General features: G+C 53.4%; 1 protein-coding gene and 1 pseudogene across 8 annotated transcripts in view; one reads left to right on the top strand and one right to left on the bottom strand.

The window, feature by feature from the left end:
• Nucleotides 1-25,790, top strand: part of MAST2 (microtubule associated serine/threonine kinase 2) — a 237,707-nt gene extending 211,917 nt beyond the window's left edge. For all 8 annotated transcript variants that reach the window (XM_051857813.3, XM_051857815.3, XM_051857812.3 and 5 more), the window contains 22 exons: nucleotides 342-496; nucleotides 3,287-3,362; nucleotides 5,204-5,413; nucleotides 11,956-12,057; nucleotides 13,597-13,729; nucleotides 14,511-14,572; nucleotides 14,778-14,863; nucleotides 15,551-15,759; nucleotides 16,617-16,755; nucleotides 18,392-18,524; nucleotides 19,245-19,410; nucleotides 19,892-19,993; nucleotides 20,166-20,288; nucleotides 20,466-20,575; nucleotides 20,851-21,005; nucleotides 21,136-21,419; nucleotides 21,519-21,713; nucleotides 22,614-22,840; nucleotides 23,049-23,171; nucleotides 23,530-23,666; nucleotides 23,790-23,980; nucleotides 24,221-25,790. In XM_051857813.3, the coding sequence (XP_051713773.1) occupies nucleotides 342-496; nucleotides 3,287-3,362; nucleotides 5,204-5,413; nucleotides 11,956-12,057; nucleotides 13,597-13,729; nucleotides 14,511-14,572; nucleotides 14,778-14,863; nucleotides 15,551-15,759; nucleotides 16,617-16,755; nucleotides 18,392-18,524; nucleotides 19,245-19,410; nucleotides 19,892-19,993; nucleotides 20,166-20,288; nucleotides 20,466-20,575; nucleotides 20,851-21,005; nucleotides 21,136-21,419; nucleotides 21,519-21,713; nucleotides 22,614-22,840; nucleotides 23,049-23,171; nucleotides 23,530-23,666; nucleotides 23,790-23,980; nucleotides 24,221-25,734 (4,632 nt within the window). In that variant the 3' untranslated portion in view covers nucleotides 25,735-25,790. The remainder of the gene's footprint in view (nucleotides 1-341; nucleotides 497-3,286; nucleotides 3,363-5,203; nucleotides 5,414-11,955; nucleotides 12,058-13,596; nucleotides 13,730-14,510; nucleotides 14,573-14,777; nucleotides 14,864-15,550; nucleotides 15,760-16,616; nucleotides 16,756-18,391; nucleotides 18,525-19,244; nucleotides 19,411-19,891; nucleotides 19,994-20,165; nucleotides 20,289-20,465; nucleotides 20,576-20,850; nucleotides 21,006-21,135; nucleotides 21,420-21,518; nucleotides 21,714-22,613; nucleotides 22,841-23,048; nucleotides 23,172-23,529; nucleotides 23,667-23,789; nucleotides 23,981-24,220) is intronic.
• LOC108177730 (small integral membrane protein 29 pseudogene) lies at nucleotides 8,758-9,223 on the bottom strand (annotated as a pseudogene).
• Nucleotides 25,791-27,825: the final 2,035 nt, after the last annotated feature.

Raw genomic sequence — 27,825 nt, 5'->3', positions numbered from 1 at the left:
TCCAGTACCCGAGAACTTCACTGAAGGCAGAGTCCAAGTAGAATGATTTGCTTTTTACCACCTTAAGAGGCTCCTAGGTAGTTAGGGCTTCTCACAGCTTGTGAAAGTCTGGGTGCAACTCCCAACACAACCTTGAAGCCTCTCATGTCCTGGCTTCCTCAGGGCCAAGGGCTCTGATGGGCTCAATGTGCAGCTGAGGGGGATGGGGTGCTGGGAGAGAGAGGGGGGACTAGCTGTCAGTTTCCATAGCTGGAAGGCACCTGGCCCTTTGCAGTCCTCCCCTGTTCCTGAACTGCCCTTGGCCTTGTCTTCAGTGCTGTTTGTAATGTCTTCCTCTGCAGTCATCGTGCTCCTCACAGGAAAAGCTGCATCAGTTGCCTTTCCAGCCTACAGCTGATGAGCTGCACTTTCTGACGAAACATTTCAGCACAGAGAGTGTACCAGATGAGGAGGGACGGCAATCTCCAGCCATGCGGCCCCGCTCCCGCAGCCTCAGGTGAGGGCTGATCTTAGCTTGTGTGCATGGTACAGGGATCAGCACTTCTGTAAAGGGCCAAGATGGTGGCTGTGGTAGACTGTCATACACCTCCAGCACGAATGCTCCATTCTGCCTTGGTGGGATGCAGTCATCTGCAGATCATATATTAGCTTTATTGACAGAAGCAGGCAGTAGACCGTACTTGGCCTGTAGGCTGTCACTTGCCAACCTTTGTGATAACATATCCATGTCCAGTGGTACTCAAGCCCTTTTTGGCTTTTGGTGTAGCTCAAACTGTCACCCCCAGAGCTATCTGAAGATGCTGTCATGCAGTCTGTCTCTCTTTTCCTTTAAAAGTACTTAGCAGTTCATATATACTTAAGACTCCATTCAGTAGAAGGAGAGTAAAATATCAATTTTGATGGTTAACTGACTACAGAACCCATAGGCCTAGGTAGATGAACTAGGCCAGCTAAAATAGTTGCTCCTAGGGGTGGACATTGTGGCAGATTAAGCCACTGCTTGGGACACCCACATCCCATATTGGAGTGCCATGTCCCAGCGATTCCATTTCTGATCCAGGTTCCTGCTAATACATTGCAAGGCAGCAGAAGACGGCTGAAGTACTTGGGTCCTGCCCAAGGAAGTCCAGGCTCTAGCTTTGGCCTGACCTCACCCTGGCTGTTGCAGGCATTTGAATCTTCTACTGAGATGGAATATATCTCCATCAGTCTCTGCCTTTCCCCCTCCTCCTTCCTTCTCCCTCTCTTTTCTCTTTCCCTGTCTCTCTCTCTGTCACTCTGCCTTTCTTTCTTTCTTTCTTTCTTTCTTTCTTTCTTTCTTTCTTTCTTTCTTTCTTTCTTTCTTTCTTTCTTTCTTTCTTTCGACAGGCAGAGTTAGATCATGAGAGAGAGAGAGAGAGAGAGACAGAGAGAAAGGTCTTCCTTCCATTGGTTCACCCCCTAAATGGCCGCTACGGCCAGCGCGCTGTGCTGATCCGAAGCCAGGAGCCAGGTGCTTCCTCCTGGTCTCCCATTACTCTGCCTTTCAAGTAGATGAAAATAAATAAATAAACTTAGAATTGCTGGTAATGACGCAGATGTCTGATTGGGAGAAGACACTCATTTTTCCTTTAACATTTATTTATTTATTTGAAAGAACTACAGAGGGAGAGGGAGAGATATAGAGAGAGATCTTCCATCTGCTGGTTCACTCCCCAGATGACTACAACAGCCAGTACTGAGCCAAGCTGAAGCCAGGAGGCAGGCACTTCATCTGGATCTCTCAGCATGGGCCTCAGAGGCCAAACCACTTGGGTCTTCCTCCACTGCTTTCCTCAGGCTATTAGCAGAGAGCTGGAGCAGAAGCGGAGCAGCCAGGATATGAACTGGTACCCATATGGGATTCTGGTATTGCTGACTTTACCCTGTACCTCACAATGCCAACCCCCAAGACACTCATTTTAAATTAAATGCTTATCTGAATCTATCTCAAGTCTCGGCTTCACTTGGGTTTTCTCAATCAGACCAAACAGACCTTAACAGCTGGTTTATCTTTGAATGCTTTTAATTGTCCATTCCCTTTAGCGTTATCTGGCAATCTGTGCCAAAATTCCAGCTTAAGGAAATGGATGGAGATTAAAGGAGCATGGCTTTAATGGCTGAGTTCAGCTTTCCAGAGTCCCTGGGAAATAATAAATCAGTTGACCTATGCAGGGTAGGGTCCCAGAGGAGTAACATCTCCCAGGATGAATAGCACTCAGGTAGCACCTTGAATGACAGAGCCAGAAGACTGGTTCAGGTTCAGAGACTGACGAAGATGGTTACTGGTATTTTAGTGCAAAAACTCAAGAACACAGATAAGTGAGTGTGGAGTCCCATGCCTTCCTTTGTCTTATGGAGGAATGCCTAAATCTTGGTGGGCTCCGCAGCTCACACAGAGGAAAGGATGGGTGCCCTTTAGGCTAGTGGAGATTGGGAGGATCGGCAATGCTCAGGGGAAATCCCTGCTGTATTGCTTTTAAAGACTTAGTCCTGTGCACCAGCACAGAGGCAGAACATGACCCAGTCCTTAGAGAAAGGCCCAGAGGAACAGTTCCTGTCCCAGCTGGGATCGCTTGCCAGGACACTAAATTAATCAAAACCCAACTATCCAGCTGTGTAGCTCAAAATTTGAAGTCCTTTAAGGAGATGTAATCACACATGGGCCAGAAGGGAAGACTTAGGTTATTAGGGAATATAATAAATTAAGACTAAAAACACACTGTCTACCTTCAGTGGAAGACTCAGATGTATAACTCAGTGCAGGCTGGGTCAACTTCCTTCATGCCAGGTCAGAGTCTAAGTTAGCCTCATTGGCTGCAGCTTGTTTGGGAAAATAGTTGTAAATGTAGTCTTCCTTTGGTTGCTTTGGTGGTGGTTTGACTTAATAGAATTCCTGGGACATGCTGTGGTATACCAAGTCCCATTGGCCAGAACTGGAGGATGCCAAGTCCTGCTCTGGGGAGGCCATCCTAGGAAAGCACCAGTGGGTTTGGCGGTAGGCCACCTTTTCAGGCCTTGGCAGAGGTCTTTGTGAAAGGCAAACTGATTGCAGGAAGGTAGCCCAGCTCCAGATGGCACCAGTTTTAACTGAACTGGGTACCCTGGGAGCTGTAGGAATAAAGAAGGCCCCAGAAATCAGCACTTGCTAAGGTGGACGTGTGTGGGCACTGGAGACTGCGGGAGGACTGGGACTCAACGGGTGGCCATTTTTCTCCTTGACAGTTTCAAAGCACTAAATGACACAATTTTTTTCTTTCTTATTCAGTCCTGGACGGTCCCCAGTTTCCTTTGACAGTGAAATAATAATGATGAATCATGTGTACAAAGAAAGATTCCCCAAGGTAAGGATCCATTTAAAAGGACATGGGTAATGTCCCCAAGGACTGCTGCCCATGGCTGGCCCCAGTGGGAAGACTGGAGTGAAAGAAGAAGGTGCTGCCTCCTGTGGGAAAGGAGAAGAGTGGAAAGGCACCACCCAGGAGGAGGATACAGCATCAGGGCTCCCAGACTGCTGGAAGGCCGGAGGCAGGTGGCAGGAGGCAGTGGGCACTCTACTTGCAGAGCCTCTGCCACTGCACTCCCTGGAGGGAGCGGTGACTAGAGGGGAATGTCAGAGAGACATCTGCCCTGTGCAAAAGGGGAGGAGAGGACTGGGAACCCAGTTTCTCACCTTGCCAGCAGGCCCCTCTCTCAAAGGCCCTGCCCTCTGGGAGCACCCACATTCCATACAGGTTTCTGAGTAGTGCTCTGGGAGCACCCACATTCCATCAGGTTTCTGAGTAGTGCCTCATTACCCAGATAGAAGGCCAGAGGGTGCAGTCAGAGGTCTCAGAGCTGCTTCCAGTGGCAGGGTCTGCTCTGGCAACAGGAGAGCAGGAGGGAGGAAGGTAGGTTGCTGTCCTGAGAGAGCTGAGAAATCATCCTCACAACTCCAGTTGTGTGTAGAACTGGGACCCAGCTTCCCAGTTGCACTTCTTTGAGCACCACACACCTATGGAGCGACCTCCTGCAGAATACAGCCAGCTCTGTCTGTGGGACAACAGTGGGCAGCAAGAGCATGCGCTGGCCCCCTGTCTTGCATGCAGACCTCCTGGGTTTGTCCATCTCTGGGAATAGAGGTGTGGCTTCCTGTTCCTCTGGCTGCCCTCTGCCGCACAATGGCTTAGGGGCATGCTGTGAAGCCCCTGTGCTTGGCTTTCTTGACATTCACAGTATCATATTATCCTTTTATGTTGTGTGTTTTTGTTTGTTAAGCATGTCACACACACAAACAACACGTGCATGGGTTCACACATATGTATACATTTGCCCAAACACACATTGGAAATCAGAAAACACCACTTGGTGACAAAGGAAAGAAGACAGACTCCTACGTAGGCAGCTGTGAACTTACTGAAGAGCATTTGTCATTTTGTTATGCCTGACTGCACAGTTAGGTCCACAAGAGGCTTCTGAGCCAGGTCTCCAGTCTGCGCTGCTGGGGATCCCGGCCAAGGCCATGTTCCTAGCCATAGCCTCCTCCCATTTCATCTTGTCTTGTGTGGCCAGGCGGGTTCACACCTTCAGTGAACACTCTGAGCATCTGCTTAGCTCTATTAAGCAGGTCCTAAGGTTAAGTAAGAGCAGTGTGAGATGAGTAAAATTAACTTTAAAGAACTGCCCAGTCCAGAGAAGGGGTTAGAAAATAGGAATGTCTACACACTCAAGTTTACACAGTCGGGAGGTCTGGTGCGAGCACAGAGAAAAGAAAATCCCCCATCCGTTGGGGCATGAAAGACTTCCCAGAGGAAAGGTGATGCCTGGGCTGAGACAACGAGGAGGACCAGGAGCTGACCAGGCAGACTCAGCCTCAGAGAGGGGAGAGCACAGACATAGGCAGAAGCATGGAACATGGAAGAAGAACAGCAAACTTTTGCGTCCTGAGAGTAAAAGAACGTATGCTACGGGGAGTGATAGGAGACAGGCAGCGCCAGCTCACGGCGGGCCTGGAATGTGACACTGAGGCACTTTGACTTCACCCGAAGGTGACCTTTGCATGTTTCCAGGCATCAGATTTCCAACAAGTAGCAGTAGGAAACCAGGATCACAGGGAGCCCATCCATAGGCTGTTACCATATCCTTTAGGTTTAGTGCCAGCTGGCCTAGAACTGGGAGGAAAGTGTCACTTTTCTTTTATTGCCAGGCCACTGCACAAATGGAAGAACGACTAGCAGAGTTCATTGCCTCCAATACTCCAGACCACGTGCTGCCCCTGGCAGATGGAGCCCTGAGCTTTATTCATCATCAGGTGATCGAGATGGCCCGGGACTGCTTGGATAAATCTAAGAGTGGCCTCATTACTTCACACTACTTCTATGAACTTCAAGAGAATTTGGAGAAGCTTCTGCAAGATGTGAGTGTCTTTTGCAGGGGCTCCTGTGAAACATCTATGTGGTGGTCCCAAACTGGGATCAGGGATCAAAGGTGTCCCAGTCATCCATCCCTGCCCGTGTGCCGCCACCACCACATCTCCTTGGTGATGTCCAGAAGCGGCCCCTTAAATTCCTCCCCAGTTACTGCCTTACTGAGAGAGGCCTGCTTGATGCCAGAGGAAATCAATTTTTTAAAAAGGGCCCATTTTTTTCTTAATTCAAAGCTATATTATTCTACTTGAGGCTCCAGCATTGGTAGAATTATGTATTTGACTAGGAGATTGGTTATCCAAAGCCAAAAGTGGTCCTCATGGCTGCGGTGGGCCCTCTTTTGCTAGAAATACTACTTTAAGCAGAGCCTTTCAACTGTTTGTCCTCAGCCAGCTTTGCCTTGGTGTGGTGAGTTCTCTAGTGGGAGACTTCTCTGGTTAGAGACCTGATCCACTCCAGTGTAAGGTGAAAAAAATCCAGCCATGGCCGTGATCAGAGCATACATTGCATTTTCAAATCCTCTGTGTTCTAGTGCTTGCTTTGCTGTCAGCCTCTCAAATAAGTGCTCCAATGCCTTCCTGCTAAGGTCACAGTTGACCTATAGTGTACTTTTAGCACAATTTGTGGGTGAGGGGATGCATCAGTCTCTCCAGGGCTCTTTATGCTCCTAGAGTATTTCCTAGTCCAGAAACCCTTATCGACTCCTGACACATGACCTCTTTGTAGAATAGTAACAATTGAGCTGAGAGCCCAGGGCTGGCAATCAAACAGGACTGCAGTGTGTTAGAAAGATGGGCAGGTGTTGTGGCACAGTGGGTTAAACCACTGCTTGAGACTCCTGCATCCAGTATCCCTGTGCCAGTTTGAGTCCCTGCTACTCCTCTGCTTTCTGCTAATGTGGATAGGAAGGCAGCTGGTGATGCTCCAAGTTCTTAAATCCTTGCAACCCACATGGGAGACATGGGAGAGCTGGATGGAGTTCTAGGCTCCTGACTTCCTGAAGAGTGAACCAGTGGGTAAAATATCTCTGTGTGTGTGTGTGTGTGTGTGTGTGTGTGTGTGTTTGTGTGCGTGTCCCTCTCTCTCTCACTGTGCTTTCCAAATAAATAAATGACTGTGATTATTGCTGTCAAATGGCGGAAGATTTGTCATAGTGGAAGATTTGTCATATTTAAAAGATAGCAGACTGTTCTCTTTACTCTTTGAAGTCATAAAACTAGCCCAATGGGCAGGAGTTAAACTGAGTCAGGGCTTGATTAAACAAGTATAAAAGTACTCCTTTTTTTAAAAAAATATTTATTTATTTATTTGAAAGTCAGAGTTACACAGTGAGATAAGGAGAGGCAGAGAGAGAGAGAGAGGTCTTCCATCCGCTGGTTCACTCCCCAGTTCACCTCAATGGCTGCAGCTGTGCCAGTCCGAAGCCAGGAGCTTCTTCCGGGTCTCCCATGAGGGTGCAGGGGCTCAAGGACTTGGGCCATCTTCTACTGCTTTCCCAGACCATCGCAGAGAGCTGGATCAGGAGTGGAGCAGCCGATCTCAAATTGGCACCCATATGGGATGCTGGCACTGCAGGTGGCGGCTTTACCCTTTATGCCACAGCACCGGCCCCAAAAGTACTCCCTTCTATAGAAATGTCTTTTTCTGATTGCAAAAGTAATATTTGAATTCAAGCATCATATAAATAAGACTTTAGAAGCCCAAAGTCCTATGAAAATTAGCTGTTTGTTTCTGCTCAAGAATTGCTTTCTAACAGTTCCCAGCAATGGCAGGGGTGCCCTAGAGACCTTTAGGAGTCAGGAATCAGCTAAAGGATTCATGTGGAGAGCTACCCCACCCCCACCCTGGGTTTCTTGCATGTCTGAGGTTAATCTTGTGGTTTGCTAAAGTCAGAGGCCTGCCCAAGACTTCCACAAGTTTTCTCAGACTAACTGCCCCTGAGGGTAGGAAGAGCACTGAATTCAGAGCAGGCTTGCTCCTCTGCTCCTTCATTTGCTAGGCTCTTGGAATGCAGGAAGGCATTGGAGCATGCTCTGTCTCAGGCCATTGACTGGGGTTACAGGCCCATCAACACATATTTACAATAAAATAGCACCCGTGACTTGTTGCTGTGTTCTGTGTGCCAGACACTATACTGAGTGCTTTATATGATGATCTTACTCCCAGTGATGGTTGTACAGTGTGACTGGGGAGCACTAAATCGAGGGAAGTTCTGAGTGCAGGGGAGGGTGTGCTGACTGTGTGTGGAAAGGTTAGGGAAGGTCGACTCTTGGCAAGTAGCAGGAGGTAGCTGACCCGCAGAAACAAGATGAATAGCTTCTCAGCAGTGTACAGGGACTTCGGACATTCAATTAGAGTTGAAGGAGGCCTGCAGAAGGGTGGTAGATCAGTTTAAGGAGTTAGACTAGGGGCCAGATGATGAAGGACCTTGAGAGAATCTATAGATTTTATCATGAGGGTAATGGGGCATTAGTCAGTGGTGTTAAATTGAAAAATGACATGATCACATTTGCACTCAGAATAGTAAAAATGACTAGTATTCATAAAGTACGTAATGCATGCTAGGTACTAGGTTATCTTATTTTTCAAATTAAATCTTTACAACAAGTCTGTAACAAAGGTATTAGTATTTACAGATGAGGAAACTGAAACTTTAAAAGGCTGAGTTAGCCATAAGTAAGTAATTTCTAAGTAGCAGAGCTAGAACCCAAACTCCAGTTCATCTTAATATTCCAGAGCCCAAGATCATACATTTTCAAATACTTAGTACATAAACACTGACTGAAACCTACTGTATAAGAGGCACTGTGCAAGGCCTAGTATGTGAGGGAAGAGAAAAAGAAAGACACTGCCTCTCTACTTACATGGCCCTGTGGTGTGGCTAAAGAGAAAGGCCATTACACAACATGGTAGGACCATGTGATGTGAGTACAAAGCAAGGAGAACCTGGAAAAGGCAGCAACTTCTTTTTGTACATACGTGTGTGTGTGCGTGTGCGCTTGCATGTGTGTGTGTGTGTTTATGGTGGGGCTAAGGGGACTAAGACAAGACTTCACAGAGTACATGATGTCTGGACTAAGTCTTTTTTATTTTTTTTTTTAGCCACAAAACCGTTTATTTACAAAATATATATACTGAGATTATACATCTGGGTCCCTTGCTGTGGAAACCCAAAGCCAGTCCAGGATGCAGGGAACCTATAGAAAGCAAAGTTGTCTCCCAGCCGCCTCTCCCGCCCCGGGGAGGAGACCCCCGTTAGTGCCGGGAGGTGGGTGAGGGCTGAGGGCAGGGTGAGGCTGCCGAGCGGAGGGCTTGGGGAGGCGGGGGGCGGGGAGGAAGCAGACTGCGGGACCCCCGAGGCTCCGGCCGAGGGCTCAGGTCAGGTCTTGACATCCAGCAGGGGCACCCGCTTGTGGTGGTAGCCACCCTGCCAGCCATGCACCACCTTCGGGTCTCCCACGTCTGACAGGAGCTCCTGCTCAGCCTCGTGCAGCTCCTCAGCCGGGTCATAGCTGTACGTGGGAGCAGGTGGCGGCGAAGCCAGCCCACCCGTTTTCTCTTCTGGACATACATTACCACGGCCACCACCACCCCGACCAGGGTGATGAGGAAGAAAGGGCCCAACACATAGCCCACCATCGAGTCACTGTTGGCCTGGGCGCACTGGGCACTGTGGTGTTACTCATGACACCGGCAGGCAGAGCGTGCGGTGGTCAGCATGGGCAGTGGTGCCTGGGAGGGCGCCTCCACCGGGCTCCCTCCCGCCACGGAAGCCCCGACAGGAGCGCCCTCGCTTGGCTCCCTCTTGGGCTAAGTCTTAAAAACAAACAGAATTTTACCAACTGCTCAGCCTTTCTTTTTGTTTTATAACAAATATTTTAAATACATTTGTAAAAAAGATTTATTTGAAAATAAGATCGAGAGAGAGATATCTTCCATCTGCTGGTTCACTCCCTGGATAGCCAGCCCTGGGCCAGGCTGAAGCCAGGAGCTTATCTGGGTTTTCCATATGGGTGGCAGGAGCCCAAATACTTGGGTCATCTTTTGTTGTTTTTCCCAGGTCTTTAACATGGGGCTGGATTGGAAGTGGAGCAGTGGGGATACGAACCGGCACCCATATGGGATGCCAACGTCACAGACGGTAGCTTTACCTACTATGCCACAACACCGGCCCCTGAAATGAATTTTTTTTTCAGCTTCAATTCAGTTTATTGTGAAACTACTGAAATGAATTTTTAAAAGGGTCCTCATTTGCTATTCACTACTCACTCTTCTGCTCTCTAGTTTCCCTTCCCACCACACCACTGAAACTGTTCAGGCAAAAGTCATCAAGGACTTAAATGGTCAGTGCCAGATCCCATGGTCTCAGGACTCACCTTTCTTCCCCTCCCCACAGAACACAGTGGATGCCTCTTCTTGAACCTTTCTCCCAGCTGTCAGTGTTGCTGCCTCTTCATGAGTTTCTTCTCTGCCTGTCTTAAATGCTGGGTTTTTCACAGGGCATCATCCCGAGTGTCCTTTGCCCTCTCTTTCCTTTCTCTGAAAACCCCCTCCCTGATGAGCTTTGTCTGCTTCCATGTCTTCAGTTGGCATCCTCGTGTTGAGGACTCATCCTCACTGGTCTCCTGACTCCAGGTCAGTACAGTTGAGTTCCATAGCTGTGGATTCAACCAATTGCAGATCAGAACTGTTCGGGGCAGGGGGTACTGTACTAAGCCTGTACAGACTTTTTTTCATGTCATTATTCCCTTAGCAATACAATTTAATAACAATTTCCAAAGCATTTATATTATTACATGTATTTGGTATTATGAATAAAATCTAGAGATGGTTTAAAGTGTGCAAGAGAATGTGCATAGGTTGTATGCAAATGCTACGACCTCTTCTTTAAGGGACTTGGGCAGCCACAGGTTTGTGTGTCTGAGGGAGCTCTGGAACCAGTCCCCATGGATACTGAAAAACAGCTGAACTCTAGCTGCCCCTAGAACTCCTCCACTTTGAATTCCCTACATTGTCTTTCTTGGAGGTACTAGAAGTCTGAGTCAGTGTGGCTTAAGTAGTAAAGCGAAACTAGTAAGGATAGAAAGGGTGGATCTTAGAGACCTAGAAAGGAACACAGGCAGAAGCTGGGAAGCTCGGCACATGTTCCTTCTTTTCTCATCTCTGTTGTCTCTGTGCTGCTTTTTCTTTATCTCTATGACAGATATGCCCTTCCCTTTTCATCCAGGTGTAGACTATAGAGTTTGACTACACCGTGTAAAAAAAAAAAAAGAAAAAAATAGCTGTCTTTCAGGGCCAGTGCTGTGGCACAGTGGGTTAATTCCCTGGCCTGAAGCGTTGGCATCCCATATGGGTGCTGGTTCAAGACCCAGCTGCTCCACTTCCCATCTGGCTCTCCGCTATGGCCTGGGAAAGCAGTGGAAGATGGCCCAAGTGCTTGGGCCCCTGTACCCACATGGGAGACCTGGAAGAAGCTCCTGGCTCCTGGCTTCAGATCGGTGCAGCTCCAGACATTGTGGCCATCTGAAGGGTGAACCATCAGATGGAAGACCTCTCTCTCTCTCTCCTCTCTTCTCCCTCTCTCTGCATCTCCTCTCTCCGTGTAACTCTGACTTTCAAAGTAAAATAAATAAATCTTTTATAAAAAAATAGCTGTCTTTCTATCCATTTTCAAGTTCCTAGGTCCATAATCCCCATTGGCCAGCTGTTGGAGGTGTGAGGGAAGGTGCAGCCATACAATATAAATATGGTTCTTCCTGGAAGCCAGGGCAGTGCTCAGAATAAAAGAGAAAGGCTCTGGGCCTCCCAGGTACCTGAGAGAGGGTCCCATGTAGGTGCCCCCAAGTCTGCACATCCAAAACTGCACTGTCTTTTCTGCCCCACTATCCTGTCTCTAAAACCAAATGTAATGTGTTCTTTGTATATCCTTACTTAAGCTGCTTATCTTCTAATGAATGGAGTCACTGAAATTTCCTTGAAATTGAACTTGCAGTTACCTTCTATTCCCGCTTCCTTCCCTCAGGTCTGCCTCTGAAATGGCTCAAGTCTGTCCATTTGTCGCCATCCTCACTGTCTGGACTTGTGCCTTTTACATCTGCATTCTTACAGTGATCTTTCATGGGTTTTCCTGCTTTTAGGCGTGCCATCTATAGTGCACTCTCTACTGCAGAGGGTGACTTCCTGAAATGCCATCTTGCCACTCTTCAGCTGTGACTCCTTCCTGCTCCTTACAGTCCATCCGGGGCAGGAAGTGAACATCAGTGAAGGATCCATTGAGCCGTGCACCTGAGCTAGGGACTGGGAGGGGGTGTGTGTGTGAATGATAGAGGAGCAGGTAAAGCTGTGTCTCTGCGGTTCTGAAGCTCAGATAGTTCCCGAGGAGCAAGCTTGCTCCTCCGCACAGCTGACGGGCCTCTCGGAGTACTTGGCTTTGCAGAGCTCCCTGCGCTGCCAGTTTCTCCCCAAAGGGCTCTGCTCAGCCCCACCACATCAGGCCAAGAGATTGCTTCAGCGCCCCTTGTCTCTTCTGCAGGCTCACGAACGCTCGGAGAGCTCAGAAGTGGCTTTTGTGATGCAGCTAGTGAAAAAGCTGATGATTGTCATTGCCCGCCCGGCCCGCCTGCTGGAATGCCTGGTGAGTGGACTCTGGGAAGGCTGGAGCAGAGCTGGGGAACTGTAGAGGAAACATGTTGCTGGCAGCAAAGCTCTGGTCTCACTCACTGCTGGTTCCCTTATTCCTATGCGACTGGCCAACTTTGGGGATTAGACAGACTGCCATGCGGACAAACGGATGGTCCCATGGGGTATGACAGGGGAGAGTATTGGTCTGGCCCAGCCCTACCCTGACCAGACCCCAGATCAGTGGCGGCCTTGAGACAGGGACACTGAGAGGCAAAGGCCAGTTTAGTTTGCAGAAATCAAGTCCATCGTTTAATCCCAAATCTGCACTTCTGAGAGCTACTTCTTGCTCGATACACACATGAAGAAAGCATGTTTCTGACCTCAGGATATCTCCTCTTTAGTGGAGTTAGGGAGTCTTAAGTCACATGGGCATGAAATAATCAGTACAAATATATTATAAGAAGTTTTGCTGCTGAGGCCAGCATGAGGTGCAGAAGGAACCTGGTGAACGGAGTGCTTTAGGCCTCCTTGAAATTTCAGTGTGAACTCCCTGGGGGACATGAGGCTCATTCAGATGACCTGAAAGGTGAGTGGAAGTTTGCCAGGTGAGGCGCATTGGGAAGGGCATTTGATGGAGTACAGGGTGTTTGAGGGATACACCTGGATGGTACAGGATCGTAGAGGATGGTGATTTCTCGGCTCGGGTTTGGATTATCCTAAGGCCACCTGGAGCCTCCAGAAAGTGACAGGGTCAGATTTACTCTTTTCTTAACCAGCTTTATCAAGATATATTTAGCATCCCATAGAATATGTGGTATGTAAATTGTATGTACATTACATGTAAATGTTGTCATGCAGTTCTCCAAAATAGTGAGAGCAGAGGGGATAGAAGCAGGGTTCAAATGAGAGGCTAGGGTTGGGATCCACAGAGCCCCTTCCCTAGGAACATGAATCCATGGCTAGGCAGGGGCTTGGAATCAGGCCTGGATTTGATTGCTGGTTTTTTGTTCCTTTCTTCCTCTGTGCCCGTGGACAAGTCAGTCCATCCCTGTGAGCCTTGATTTCCCCACCAAGGTCAAAGAATTGTTCTAAGTGCCCAGAGTAGGGCACTTGGTAGACACTTAGTAAATGAGACCTTCCATCACTATGTACAAAGACTGTACTATGTTGAACACTTGGAGCTCCAGCCCCTGGCACCCAGGAGGTATGCAGTTACACCTCTGGGATTGAGAGCTAAAGCTCTAATGAACTATAATTGTGTACCAGGACTGCTCTGGATTGGACATCTGAACACACCTGATGATGCCGTCTGGCTGGCGGAAGGCTTGGGCCCAGGTGAAAAGGCCGAGCACTCTTGAAACCAAATGCTCTGGTCCTCATTGCTATGAAGATAGTATATGCTTAGGATGTCCAATCCGGAGATGACCTGTTAGACAGCTTTGTCCCCATTCTTGTGGTCACGGGATCATGTTGTTCCTGGGTATTCAGACCAAAGAGATAGCAGTCTTCACTTGTGTTTCTCACCACTGATTACCTCTCTCCCCTGGTATAGGAGTTTGACCCTGAAGAGTTCTACCACCTGTTAGAAGCAGCTGAGGGTCACGCCAAAGAGGGACATGGGATTAAATGTGACATTCCCCGCTACATCGTCAGCCAGCTGGGCCTCACACGGGATCCCCTTGAGGGTGAGCATGCTGTCAGGGGGCTGCAAAGAGACCCCACTGCCTAAGGGCGAGAGACCACTTGGAGAAGAAAGACTTTGCGTGGATGCAGCCACATGGCATCAGGGCCTCAGGACTGTGGGAGGCACCTGTGGTCTCTGTCATTGGTGCCATATATCTGCCTGATATATCCCAACCTGTGTTGCCTTGGGCCCAGCTGAGTTGGCTTTAGAGCCTCAAGTCAAAAGAGCTCAACAACCAAGGTGCGCAGTCATATTCTCCAAAGCGATCACCTGCTCTGCACACTTGGCCTCTGCTGCTGGTCTCACTGGAGATCCTCCGGCATCTTTGCAGTGGTCCAGTCAGGGCTTTAGAGGGTATCTCCATTCTTGCGGGCCTCGTGCCAAGCCCCCAGATGGACTGTGGGCTTCAGGCCCTGGTTGGTACTGCCCTGCTGTTTCCTTCCCTTCTTCCTAGCCCCATTCCACAAAGTAGGCAGTAAGCGGGGAGTGATAAACCTAGTCTTTATCTAGTCTTCCAGGAAATGTCCCAAGTTTGATAACTGCTTTTATAGAATCTGCTTTATGAATGGCACTGAACTTCTAGAAGTAGGGGTAGCAACAGTATTTGGCTTGTTGGCTGGTAGCAAAGCTGTGCCTAGAGTCACAGGACTGGATTTGCATCCCAGGCTGATGGAGAAAGCATCCAGGCCTGCTCCACATGCACATGATGTGATCTGAGGGTCTGATGAGATGCCTGACGTTGCCACGCACACTTTTCTCTTGTATCCTTGCTTTGTTTCTAGAAATGGTCCAGTTGAGCAGCTATGACAGTCCTGACACTCCAGAGACAGATGATTCCGTCGAGGTAAAGACCCAGAGCCCCAGTCCTGGAGGCTGAGCCCCATTGTAAAGGGCTCTGAATTCTCTTAGAGTATCTGCAGGAGGGCTGGCTCTCGGCCCTGAGAGTTCATTCAGCTCCTGAGAAAATGGGCCGAATGCTGGCCACAGCTTGCCCAAGCGTATGGGCCCAGAGAAGCATGCCCGCCTCCTGCGTGTTTCTTGTCTTCCAGGGCCGTGGAGCATCTCTGCCATCTAAAAAGACACCTTCTGAAGAGGACTTCGAAACCATCAAGCTCATCAGCAATGGCGCCTACGGGTAAGCGCAGGGGTCAGGGTGTGGCTGGAACTGGCGCAGAGTCAGGCGTGCTGTCTCCCTCTGGAAGAGGGTAATGCCTAGTCCTCTAGGCAACAGATGCCTCAGGGTAGACCCTCCTGCTCCCTGAAGCCCCCTTGTGAGGCAACATCTGAGGATTGTTCCTGTCTCAGAGAAGATTCCCGCCCTCTTGGTAGCCTCTCCTCTCCCTGAGCTTTATCTTCAAGACTTGTGTAAGAACTTGGGGCGGGTGTTTGGCACAGCAATTAAGATGCACCTTGGGACACCTGCCTGGGTTTGAGTTCGAATTCTAGCTTCCTGCTAATGTGTACCGTGGGAGGCTTCAAGTGATGGTTTAAGTATTTGGGTCCCTGCCATCTATGTTGGAGACCCAGATTGAGTTCTGGGCTCCTCTTTTCAGCCAGGCCCAGTTCTGGCTATTGTAGGCATTTGTGAAGTGAACCAGCAGGTGGAAGATCCCCCCAACCCCCATCCTGCTTTTCAAATCAATAAAAATAAAATAAAAAACCAAATAAGAACTCTTTAGTCCAGATCCCTGTTACTAACATGCACACTCCTGCTCACTTGTTCTGTGCATTTTGAGGTGTGGGAGGAGGCAGTGGGTACTGGGGAGCACAGCTTCGGTGCTGGGGGCCTGTGGGGACTGAGCTGGGCTGCGCTGTTTCCCAGGGCTGTGTTCCTGGTGCGGCACAAGTCCACCCGGCAGCGCTTCGCCATGAAGAAGATCAACAAGCAGAACCTGATCCTGCGGAACCAGATCCAGCAGGCCTTTGTGGAGCGGGACATACTGACTTTTGCCGAGAACCCCTTTGTGGTCAGCATGTTCTGCTCCTTTGAGACCAAGCGTCACTTGTGCATGGTGATGGAGTATGTAGAAGGTACTAAAGGTACTGGGAGGAAGTGGTCTGGCATGGAGGCCAAGACACAGTGTCAGAGTTATCCCTCCATGGGGACCAGCATGTTTGTGCAAGGGTCAAGTTTCACAGCCCTCTGTGGCATTCATTTCTGCCTAGAATCTCAGTGGTCATTCGGTAATGGTGAGCACAAAGCTCCTGTCTGCCGTGAGGCTGCCCTTGTCGTGTGTGATGACAAGTTCTGTGGGACAGGATGTAGCAGCCCAAGACAGGGTGCTGGGAGGATCGCCTCTGGGCCCTGGGGAGGAAAGCCATGGCCCTGGCTGATGGCTTATGGAGAGGACAGCCCTTAAAACCACACGTGATGCTCTAGGCCTGGCCTACAAGTGTTCGGGAGCAGGGCAGGGGCTTTGCTGGTGGCCCTGTCACCTCCCTTTTCACTGTTGTGTATAGCTTCCCAAAATTTTGCCCATCTTGAAGTTGAAACTGAACAAAACTCCCCTGTTAATTCGTTGAGTATATGCTGGGAGTGTTGCCCTATTCAGAAACTAAAGGAAAGCCAATAGGGTGGAAATAGGTGAACAAACGGTAGCCAGATTTGCTTACAGTCTACAGTAGCCCCACCCTAAAATTACTTAGTCTGATCCCTGCAAGTCAGCCAGAAGCTATAAGGGGCCTGGCTTCCTACCCTCTCTGGCAGTTTCCCTTCCCTCCACACCCTGTCCCCACCCGTGCCAGCAGCACAGAGGCTAGACCCGTAATTTCCAGCACTGGGTATTCCATGAGGCTGTCTCCTTTGGGACCTTAGAGCCTGCAAGGCTGGGAACTGGCTGGAATGGAGACCTAGACCCTTCCCTTACAGTGGCCTGGACTTATTGCAGGGGGAGACTGTGCTACTTTGCTGAAGAACATTGGGGCCTTGCCCGTGGACATGGTGCGTCTGTACTTTGCGGAAACCGTGCTGGCCCTGGAGTACTTGCACAACTACGGCATCGTGCACCGAGACCTCAAACCTGACAAGTATGCGCACAGTCCAGGTCCCTTGTACGGTCTCCTCCTTGGGTCTCTAGACAGCTGGAGGCAAACGGCAGACTTGGGTCTATCCCAGGATAACTTCTAGGAAGCAATACTCATGTGCATGTCCATTTAGGCCCAGTGCTGTAGCCCCTGTCCACCTCAGATGCAAAGACCATTGCATAAGATCTGGCAGGAGCATTCTAAGGCCTTGGTGACATAAAAGAGTCACCGAGGAGCTCTGCAGGAACAAAAGCGGCACATTTAGGAGATGGCTCAACAAGTGTGCTGCTCTGCCAAGGGCTGTGTTCTGGGTTTCAGAGGAGTTCTCGCCACGTCTGGTATGTGCTATGGAGACAGGAACGTAAAACCTGTGTATGGGGCAGAGGATGTGAGAGGCTTGCGGGTGTGAGAGAATGTGAGCCACGCAGGAACACTGATGGGACCTGGCCACAGCTCACATGGTAGTTGTAAGAGAAGAGGCCAGGGAGACGGGCAGGGACTAGGTCATCAAGAGTCTTCTGCCAGTTTGGGTTTTATTTGAAAGAGCTCACAGAGTCTTTAAGAGGTCTGGTTACCACAGGTGTGGTAGAAGACACGCTCAGATTTTGGTTAAGGTGTAGAAAGATCACACTGCCAGTGGAGATAGTGAAACCCCTGCAGCAGACCAGGCCAAAGACCACAAACACTGCCTGCACCGGACCAGAGAGAGTCAGGATGAAGACTGGAGTGGGGAATGTAGGGAAGCAGAGAGGAGAAGGTAAGGCTGTGGCAATCAGAGGAAAGCAACAGGCCTCTGTGGTGGTGAGCAGCTTGGTCTCAAGATGGACCAGGTTCACACGGCCGCTCTTCTGGGTGCTGACTCAGAACTTGAGCCTCAAGTTCCTGCTCCCTAAAGTGGGGATCACGATACCGACCTCTGTGGGGCTGTTACTCCTGGAAGCATTTCAGGGGCAGGAGATTTTTTAAGCACTTACACTTAGCAGATAACAGAAATTGCTGTTTTTTACTGGGAAGAGGACCGCGTGGGAGGCGGGGCTTTGTCTTGAGCAGATTGAGTTTACGCTGCCCGTACAGCCTGCAGGCAGTTGGGTTGGCATGGTGCTCATGAGGGTCAAGACCAGAGACGCTGATTCAGGGGCCCTTACAAGGGAGGGGGCAGAGCGAAGCCTGCAGCGCGCAAGGAGACGGCTGTGGCAGAGTACGGGAAGGGGACTTGTTTCTAGTCTCTGCCAACCAACCCTCCTTCTAACCCAGCCGTGGACACGGAACAAGATTCTGTGCCCCTTTTCTCTCCGTGCAATGGGTATTGGGAGCCGCCCACGTGAGGAGAGGGGCTGACCTCGGCTCTGTAGAGGAAAGGCTGTCCCTCATCTGACACCTGCCCCCAGTGTGGACAGACAGCAGTGAATAGAAACGAGTTGTGGGGCCGGGCGCAAGGCAGGTTTGTTGCCTCTGCAGAAGGCAGTGTGCACACAGCCAGAGCGCCATACTTAGCCGCCTGCCTCCCTGCCGAAGCTCCCCTGCTTCTGCCCCACCGTGCCCTGTTAAAGCCTACATGGACACGTTTGCCATGTGCTCAGGTCGGCACTCTTGAAAATGGAAGCAGTGACTCTGTCGTTTTGTTCCTCTGACCTCGCAGCCTCCTGATTACATCCATGGGTCACATCAAGCTCACTGACTTCGGACTTTCTAAAATTGGCCTCATGAGTCTGACCACAAACTTGTACGAGGGCCACATCGAAAAGGACGCCCGGGAGTTCCTGGACAAGCAGGTAAGGAAGGGATAGTTGAGACCTGAGGGGCAAATTCCAGGCCTCAGAATAAAGTCTTAGTGGCGCCTGCTTGCCCTGTGGCCAGATGTTAAGCCGGAAACGCCTGTCTTCCCCACTATTTGGTTCTGGGGAAGAACCAAGTTAGGCAGCCCATTTGGATATTAGGATGGGCCATGAGAATCTTAAGGCTGTAAAATCCCAAGTACTCTTCCTCCTCGGGATTTGGAGAAAATCACTTGTATGACTTAACACTCGACAGAGTTTTGTGGGAGATAGTCCCGGACCCTGCAGCCCAAGTCGAGGACAAGGCTCTCCTGAGGCCTGTTGTGCTCAGAACACAGCTCCCAGTTGCCACTGGGCTGATTTGACATTCCAGGCTATGACTGTTTACCAATTCCTCTAGTAGTTACGTGACTAGTAGGTCTCTTCCTTGGGAAGCCAGAGGGCAGAGGCCAGCAGAGGCTGTTGAGGGCTCAGGAGTGATGGTTCCAAGTTAGAATTAGACATTTTGATTTAATAGGAACTATATAAACTCAGCTACCGCCAGCTGCACCTCTGGTTCTCAGGCGCCTGTTGACCTTGCTATTATATTAACAAGGCGAGCTGAGTCTTCATTCAGGGACTTTTCCACTCCAGGGATAGGGACGTTCCCACCCCTCTAGCCATCATGCCAGAGCGCTGCCTCCCGATGCTGAGGCAGCCTGGCCTCTCTGTGCCCAGGTGTGTGGGACCCCAGAATACATAGCGCCTGAGGTGATCCTGCGGCAGGGCTACGGGAAGCCTGTGGACTGGTGGGCCATGGGCGTCATCCTGTACGAGTTCCTGGTGGGCTGCGTGCCTTTCTTCGGAGACACGCCCGAGGAGCTCTTTGGGCAGGTGATCAGTGGTAGGTACCATCGGCGGGATGCACAGGCGCGATGTGGGCTGCTGCTGGGAGCTCGGGGGTGCTTGTCTGAATTCACGTGTGTTAGAGGGCGGCTCCGCAGGCAAGGGCTGGTTGTGTGTGCATGCACCCGTGTCCCCTGGGGCCGCTTCTGTTTGTTTTCATGCATCCCCCATGTGGGCACGGTGGTCCAGTGTTGCGTTCCTGTGAGTGCGTGTCTTGGGTACGAAGCCAGAGAGAGCTGGGGCCTCAGAGCGGGGCGGGGAGGGGGGAATCACTGTTTTGCAGTGCTCAAGCCAAGGTCTAGGGTGTGTGAGGCTCTCCGGGAGGGAAGGAACCTTCAAACTTAAGGAACTGGGGTCGCAGGCAAAGTTTCTTAGGGCTCTGGATGGGGCCCTTTATGCTCCCTTCCTTGCACTATACTGGGACCCCTTCTCCCTGCTCTCCCCACGTCTCCTCACCCTCACACCCTTTGTGACTCCAGACGACATTGTGTGGCCTGAGGGTGATGACGCGCTGCCCCCAGATGCCCAGGACCTCACCTCCAAACTGCTGCACCAGAACCCTCTGGAGAGACTGGGCACAGGTAGGCCAGGGCCCACTGCCCTCGCTCACCAGCAGGGAGCCTGAGTCTGTGTGCCCTGGAGGGCAGGCTTCAGATGTGGGCTGCCCCTCGGTCCTGGAGCTGTGGGCAGAGAGGGAAAGGAAGGGGAGCTGAGCCTTCAGGGCTGACTGGCCACGCCCATCCCCGTCCACAGGGAGTGCCTGTGAGGTGAAGCAGCACCCGTTCTTCACGGGCCTGGACTGGACAGGGCTTCTGCGTCAGAAGGCTGAGTTCATTCCTCAGCTGGAGTCAGAGGATGACACCAGCTACTTTGACAGTAAGGCCGCCACTGGGGGGAGAGGGGAGACACAGGTCCTGCCTGTTGGCCCCGAAAAGTTTATACACACTGAGCTTGGCATTGGGAGCAACTTCTCAGGGCCCTGCTGAGATCTCATGAGGTCACAGGAAGGCCATGAGCAGGGCTCTGGAGGGAACTGTCCTATTCCTGGTCCAGCGCGCTCCGAGCGGTACCACCACGTGGATTCAGAGGACGAGGAAGAAGTGAGTGAGGACGGCTGCCTTGAGATCCGCCAGTTCTCTTCCTGCTCTCCACGGTTCAGCAAGGTGCACTGAGGGCCCCCGCCCCCAGCATGATTGGAAGAGGTCCTGTCAAGGGACCTGGCCTGGGGCAGCTCAGGGAGCTGGAGACGGGGTTGCCACTCTAGTGCCTGACACCAGAGTGAGGCCAGGTCACACTCACAGAATTGCTCCCTCCCTCACCTGGGTCACGTGGGCAGGGAAGGGACTGGTTCAGATTCCTGGGTTTCAGGTGCCCGGGGCACCTTCTGCCCCTTCGGGGATGTGTGGCCATTACAGGCGCGGCTGTCGCCTGCCCGCAGGTGTACAGCAGCATGGAGCGGCTCACACTGCTGGAGGAGCACCGGACGCCGCCCCCCACCAAGCGCAGCCTGAGCGAGGAGAAGGAGGAGCGCTCGGATGGCCTGGCAGGGCTGAAGGGCCGGGACCGGGGCTGGGTGATTGGCTCCCCTGAGATGTGAGCACCTGCGGCTCAGCCATCCTCTGGCTGCCACAGAGCTTGGGAGAGACTGAGACACTGGGTGGCAGAGAGGGGTGGCCCCCAAGGAGACTTCCGGGCCTGCTCACGCCAGCCTTGTGTCCCCCAGATTGCGGAAGCGGCTGTCCGTGTCCGAGTCGTCCCACACGGAGAGTGACTCGAGTCCTCCAATGACAGTGCGGCGCCGTTGCTCAGGCCTCCTGGAGGGGCCTCGCTTCCCTGAGGGCCCTGAAGAGGCCAGCAGCACCCCCAGGAGGCAGCAGCAGGAGGGAATATGGATTCTGACACCCCCGTCTGGAGAGGGGGTACCTGGGCCTGTCCCCGAACGGCCTGTGGAGCGGTGGCTGAAGCTGGATGAGGAGCCTGCTGGCCAGAGCTGTAGTTCCAGTCCAGGTGTGGCCCAGTTGGTGACCACAGGGCCCAGCCTGGGGGACGCTGCAGGAAGGGAGGCTCACCTACATCTTGGATCTCATTGCTTGCTTGGGCCCACAGCCATGGAGACCCGAGGCCACAGTACCCTGCACCTGGCTGAGGGAGCCACATCCAAGGCCATCAGTGACCTGGCTGTGCGCAGGGCCCGCCACCGGCTGCTCTCTGGGGACTCTCTAGAGAAGCGCGCCACACGCCCTATCAACAAAGTGATCAAGTCCGCCTCGGCTACAGCCCTTTCCCTTCTCATCCCTGCAGGTGAGGCCCTCTGGGGAGCTAGGACTAAACTCACAGGAAGGGCCTCGGGCCTGGAGGCCCACAGCAAGTGTTTGTGTGTGCGTATCAAGGAGTGGGTGCCTGAGAGACTCTGTCCCTTTGTTATGAACCTGGAGGTCTCTGAGGATGTGCGTGGGGTCTGGAGAGGTATGCACATGCCACAAGGCCGAATGACCAGGCAGCTCATGCGGGCTTTGAGGTCAAGAGCTGATCCTGGAATCCTGGGTCCATGAGCAGCTGGCTCTTTGACCTTGAACAGGTTACTTAACCCATTTAAGCCTTAAGTTGCTCATCAAAAAGTTTTTTTTTTTTTTTTAATTTTATTTATTTGAAAAGCATGGTTACAGAGATGGAGAGAGATCATCCACCTGCTGGTTCACTCTCCAAATGGCTACATTAGCCAGGGCTGGCCAGACTGAAGCCAGAAACTCTGTCTGGGTCCCCTATGTGGGTGCAGGGGTCCAAGCTCTTGGGTCATCTGCTACTTTCCCAGGCACATTAGCAGGGAGCTGGATAAGAAGTAGAGCAGGCAGGACTTGAACCAGCGCCCATATGCATTTCAGGCAGTGGCTTAACCTGCTGAGCCACAACAGTGGCCTCCAAAAATATGGATATTAATAATGGCTAGTTCTTAGGATAATTGTGACATTTAAATATGCATGAAGAGTTTGCATCATTCCTGATACCGAGATGCCAGCTGCCACTCCCCCTCGCTGGCCTGGAGGGATCTGGGCACAGGAGAGGGCTTTGCAGATCAGGGGCTCCGGGGGAAGTGTGTCTGTGACTGGAGCTGTGCTGGACCACACACTGGACAGGGGCAGGCCGGGCGCGTGATCAGGCCGAGGCCTCTGACCCACCGACCTGCGACTTCTCTTTCTTCAGAGCACCACGCCTGCTCTCCACTGGCCAGTCCCATGTCCCCACATTCTCTGTCATCCAACCCGTCATCCAGGGACTCCTCTCCAAGCAGGGACTTCTTGCCAGCCCTCGGCAGCTTGAGGCCTCCCATCGTCATCCACCGAGCTGGCAAGAAGTATGGCTTCACCCTGCGTGCCATTCGTGTCTACATGGGTGACTCAGATGTCTACACTGTGCACCACATGGTGTGGGTACGTGTGGCCCTCCAGACCTGTTGTCTCAGCTTCACCCCCGTGTCTCCCTCCTGGAGCCTGTCTGTCTCTGCTTCTGTCATTGCCCACACTCCCTGCACTCCCAACAGGGGTCAGAGGGTGACGGGAAGGGATTCACAGCTTCGTGAGCAAGCCAGGGCCTCACGATGCTGTCTGCAGCCTGAGGACAGTTCTCTTCCTGCCACAGCACGTGGAGGACGGAGGCCCCGCCAGCGAGGCAGGGCTCCGCCAGGGCGACCTCATCACCCACGTGAACGGGGAGCCCGTGCACGGGCTGGTGCACACCGAGGTGGTGGAGCTGATCTTGAAGGTTAGTGCTGGGTGCCTCCCCTGTGGTTCCTGGGCGTCCCCAGCCTTGGGAGGCTCTGCTGCCCCGAGGGGACTGGGAGGGTTGGACACGCACACACTCGGCACTGAGGACAGGTGCAGGAAAACACACGGCTTGGTGGTCTCCAGAAGGCAGCACCCTCGCTGACCTCCTGAGCCGCCGGCAGGACAGGTGAGCTGCTTCTCTGTCCTCCGGGAGGACCCAGTGGGAGCTCTTTGCTGCAGGGGAGGGGAGCAGGGCTGTGCTGGTGCAAGGGCAGCAGCTGGGACTGTACTGCGGCCTTGCCAGGGCAGGGGGTGTGTACGGCCCGCCTCAGCCCAGACCTCACACTGTGCTCCAGAGTGGAAACAAGGTGTCCATTACGACGACTCCCCTGGAGAACACTTCCATTAAAGTGGGACCAGCTCGGAAAGGCAGCTACAAGGCCAAGATGGCCCGAAGAAGCAAGCGAAGCAGGGCCAAGGATGGCCAGGAAAGGTGAGCTTGGCTTAGACTGCCAGTTCTCTCTGAGCCGCCCGGGTGCCAGTCTGCACGGCTGGCCGGCCCCGCGTGCGCTGTGCGTCAGGCACTCACTCAGCCTCTGGCTCGCCTCTGCAACAGAAAGCGGAGCTCCCTGTTCCGGAAGATCACCAAGCAGGCGTCCCTGCTGCACACCAGCCGCAGCCTCTCCTCCCTCAACCGCTCCTTGTCATCAGGGGAAAGCGGCCCGGGCTCCCCCACACACAGCCACAGCCTCTCTCCCCGGTCTCCCACCCAGGGCTACCGCGTGACCGCCGAGGCCGTGCACTCAGGTACGAGGGGCTCCCGCACGGCAAACGGGACAGCGTCCGGGCTCTCCGTGCGTCCCGCATGTCCCACTCGGGTTCTGCCTTCCACCCACCCCTGAATCCAGCAATCTTGGGGAGAAAATTGTTGGCCTATGCTCTGGCCCACTGGGGGTGGGGGGTAACCTTGACAGTCCTGGGACATTGCAGAGCCTCCGTCACTTCTAACAGCCGCCACCACTCTGCCTTTGTGTCTGTTTCACAAAGTGGGAGGCAGCTCCTCACAGAGCAGCTCCCCCAGCTCCAGCGTGCCCAGCTCCCCAGCTGGCTCCGGCCACACCCGGCCCAGCTCCCTGCACGGCCTGGCGCCCAAGCTCCAGCGCCAGTACCGCTCACCTCGGCGCAAGTCAGCCGGCAGCATCCCTCTGTCGCCACTGGCCCACACGCCTTCGCCGCCGCCAGCGTCCTCCCCGCAGCGTTCCCCGTCGCCCCTCTCTGGCCACGGAGCCCAGGCCTTCCCTGCCAAGCTGCACCTGTCACCGCCCCTGGGCAGGCAACTCTCGCGGCCCAAGAGTGCAGAGCCACCGCGCTCACCGCTGCTTAAGAGGGTGCAGTCAGCCGAGAAGCTGGCGGCCGCGCTCGCCGCCGCCGAGAAGCTGGCCGCGTCCCGCAAGCATAGCCTGGAGCTGCCCCATTCGGAGCTCAAGAAGGAGCTGCCGCCCCGGGAAGCCAGCCCTCTGGAAGGCGTTGGCACCAGGGGCGTGCTGTCTGGGAAGGGGGCACTGCCGGGGAAGGGGGTGCTCCCGCCAGCTCCCTCAAGGGCCCTGGGCACCCTCCGGCAGGACCGAGCTGAGCGGCGGGAGTCGCTGCAGAAGCAGGAAGCTATCCGCGAGGTGGACTCCTCGGAGGATGACGCCGACGAGGGGCCTGAGGAGGGCCAGGGAAGGCTCGCACCCGGCTCGGCCCCTAACCCGGAAGCGGGCCAGAACCCACCCCTCCGAGGAGCAGGGCAGGGCGGGGGAGAGGACGCCTGCTTGCCCAGGGCCCAGGGGCCAGCGGTCCCAGGCCTGCTGACAGGGGTCGTGCTGGGTCCTCCCAGAATCGAAGGGCCCACTGTTGCCCAGAGGAAGCTTGGGAGCCCACAAGCCCTTGAGGAGGCCAGCAGGCCTTCCTCAGCAGCCCCCGGCCCGGGTAGGTCTGGGCCCACAGCCCCCCACCCCCCTGAAGGCTGCTGGAAGGCCCGGCACTTCCACGGCCAGGCACCGTCAGCACTTTGTCCCAGCTCCTCAGAACTCAGACCCACCAGTCACTCTGCTGCCGCCTGCACCTCTGCGAGCCCGGACAGGTGGCCTTGGAAATGCCTCACCAAGGGCCCTGGCGAGGCGTCCCCCAGCAGAGAGGCCCCCGGGGGAGGTGGGCTGGGCAGCCGGCGGGATTTGGAAGCCACAGCTCCAGCTGCAGCCCACCGGGAGGACCTGTCGCTCAAGCAGGCGGTGAAGTCCCAGGCACCTGCTGACCCTGGCGCGGCCCGTCCACCCTGCGAGGCCCCCAGCCAGAGCTGGCTCTGGGAGCCTGTGTGTGTACAAGGAGAGAGAGCGCAGCCATCCCTGGGCATCACTGCAGTGCCTGATGCCTCGGGTGACAGGAGGCAGGAGGTCCCGTGCAGCAGCTGCCCCGCCACCCGAGAGACTGGCCTCGGCGTGCTCTGGAGGAGCAGGGGGCCGGGGGGCCATCCGGAGCGTCAGGACTCGGCACCAGATGCGCTTTTAAAGCAGACATAGCAACTGTTTGCCATTTCTTGCACTCAGACTTGTGTAATACATGCTCCTGGAAACCATCTGGATGTGTTTTGCTTGTTTCTTTCCTTCAGTCAGCACATTAACTCCAGGGCTGTGTTGCTGCGGGGGATGCAGTAGTGAATGAGAGTTTGCACCCTGAGGGGCAGGGTCCCTAACCCACCTTGACTTTCCAGAGACTGACGTCTGAGCTCAGACATTACGAAGAGGGGACAGTAGTTTGCTGGAGGTGGAGAAAGAATGTCCCGGCAAGGGACAGCAGCTGCAAGGGACTCGGTGGTCAAAGGCCACACCTGATGGGCTGTGTAGGGGGGCAGGAGGAGCACGAGGCCATGTAGCCACTCACAGTCCTGCCCGGTGGGTTGGGAGCTCGGGTTTTCCTGCCCAGGGTCACAGAGCTGGGATCAGAGCCGAGGGATCTCTTGACTCTGGAACCCACTTGGACATCCAGGAGGTACAGGGAGGCAAGGAGTTGGACCTGGGATGTATTGAGAGGAAAGATTTTGAGTAGAGGGAGAAGTTGCCTGATGGAGTGCAGAGGTCAGGTGGGGTGAACACAGAAAAGGGCCTGTGAGATGTGCTAAGTCTCCGCTGTGAGCAGCCGGTGGGCCCGCCCGGGCTGCCGCCCAGCATGCCTCAGCGCCGGAGGTTGACACGGCAGTGTGCACCCCCTGTGAATAGAATGGTACCTGGTGGTGGGTGGTGGGGAAGACAGGGGCAGGACACTCCTCGGACCAGGGCACTGGGGGAATCAGGAAGCAGATGGCGTCACGGGGCAGGGAGTGGGCTTGGCGGAGTTCCCACACTGAAGAGGATTGCCTGCGTGTGTGGAATGGTCCTCACTGGCTGCCCCCTGAGCCAGTAACTAGGTCTGAAGGAGGTATTAGGAAAACACCTCAGCTCTTTACCACCTTGCACAAGGAAGGCTGGCCACCAGAGGGCGCACTCTGACCACAGAAGCAGCTCCCACCTGTTGGGGACATGGGGCTCCTCAGCCTCCCAGCAGTTTTATCTTCTTAATTAACTTGCGACAAACAGACCTCCCATCTGCTGGGTCACTCAAACCCCAACAACAATTCAACCAGGGTCTCCCACATGGGTGGCAGGGACCAGTAGTTGTCCCATTATCACCTGCTGCCTTCCAAGGTTTGCGTTAGCAGGAAGCTGGAATTGGAAGCAGAGCCAAGTTTAAGCACTCCTATATGGGATGTGGGCATCCCAAACAGCACCTTCCTGCCCTGCCACATGCCCTCTCTCCAGTCTTCCTTCCACTAGGGAGACACATCACAGGTCGCTGTCTCAGGAAGGGCAGAGGGTGCCATGTGTTCCAGGATCTGATCAGAAGCACCACACCATCCTGCCGTTAGGGGAACTGCAGAAGTAGGGATTTGGAAATGAGGGTGCGAGATGCTAAGCATCCCAGAATAGACAGGCAGCTGCCCCCCAGTGCCAGTGGCGCTCCCCCCTGAGACACTGGTGCTTTATACTCCAGGAGTGAGGCATTTCTGAAAATAACCAGGGAAGTGGCATCAGGTCATGTTGAAGGAAGATGACTAGTGATGAAGGAAGCAGGCCGGAGACGGAATGAGGAACCCATTATCATGGCTTGAGCTAAGACAGCAGCAGTGAGGAGATAATCCCCGTCTGAGGAAGGAAGAAGAGTGTGGGCGGCTGGACATATGAATTTGGAAGCCCTCAGGAAACAGATGGTGATTAAAGCTACAGGAAGGGGCTGGCACCATGGCATAGCAGGTAAAGCTGCTGCCTGCAGTACCAGCATCCCGTATGAGCGCTGGTTCAAGTCCCGGCTGCTCCACTTTACCCAGTTCCCTGCTATGGCCTGGGAAGGCAGAAGATGGCCAAAGTCCTTGGACCCCTGCACCTGTGTGGGAGACCCGGAGGAAGTTCTCACCTCCTGGCTTTGGATTGGCACAGCTCCAGCAATTGGGGAGTGAACCAACGGATGGACCCCCCCCACCCCCCAGTGTGTGTGTGTAACTTGCACTGGCATCCCACATGGCACTGGGTTCTAGTCCTGGTTGTTCCTCTTCCAGTCCAGCTCTCTGCTGTGCCCCG

The sequence above is a fragment of the Oryctolagus cuniculus genome, chromosome 7 (genome assembly GCF_051225735.1).
Source record: "Oryctolagus cuniculus isolate XC-2025 breed Fujian yellow rabbit chromosome 7, ASM5122573v1, whole genome shotgun sequence".
Taxonomy (NCBI): domain Eukaryota; kingdom Metazoa; phylum Chordata; class Mammalia; order Lagomorpha; family Leporidae; genus Oryctolagus; species Oryctolagus cuniculus.
This window is presented reverse-complemented; position numbering and strand designations above follow the sequence as displayed.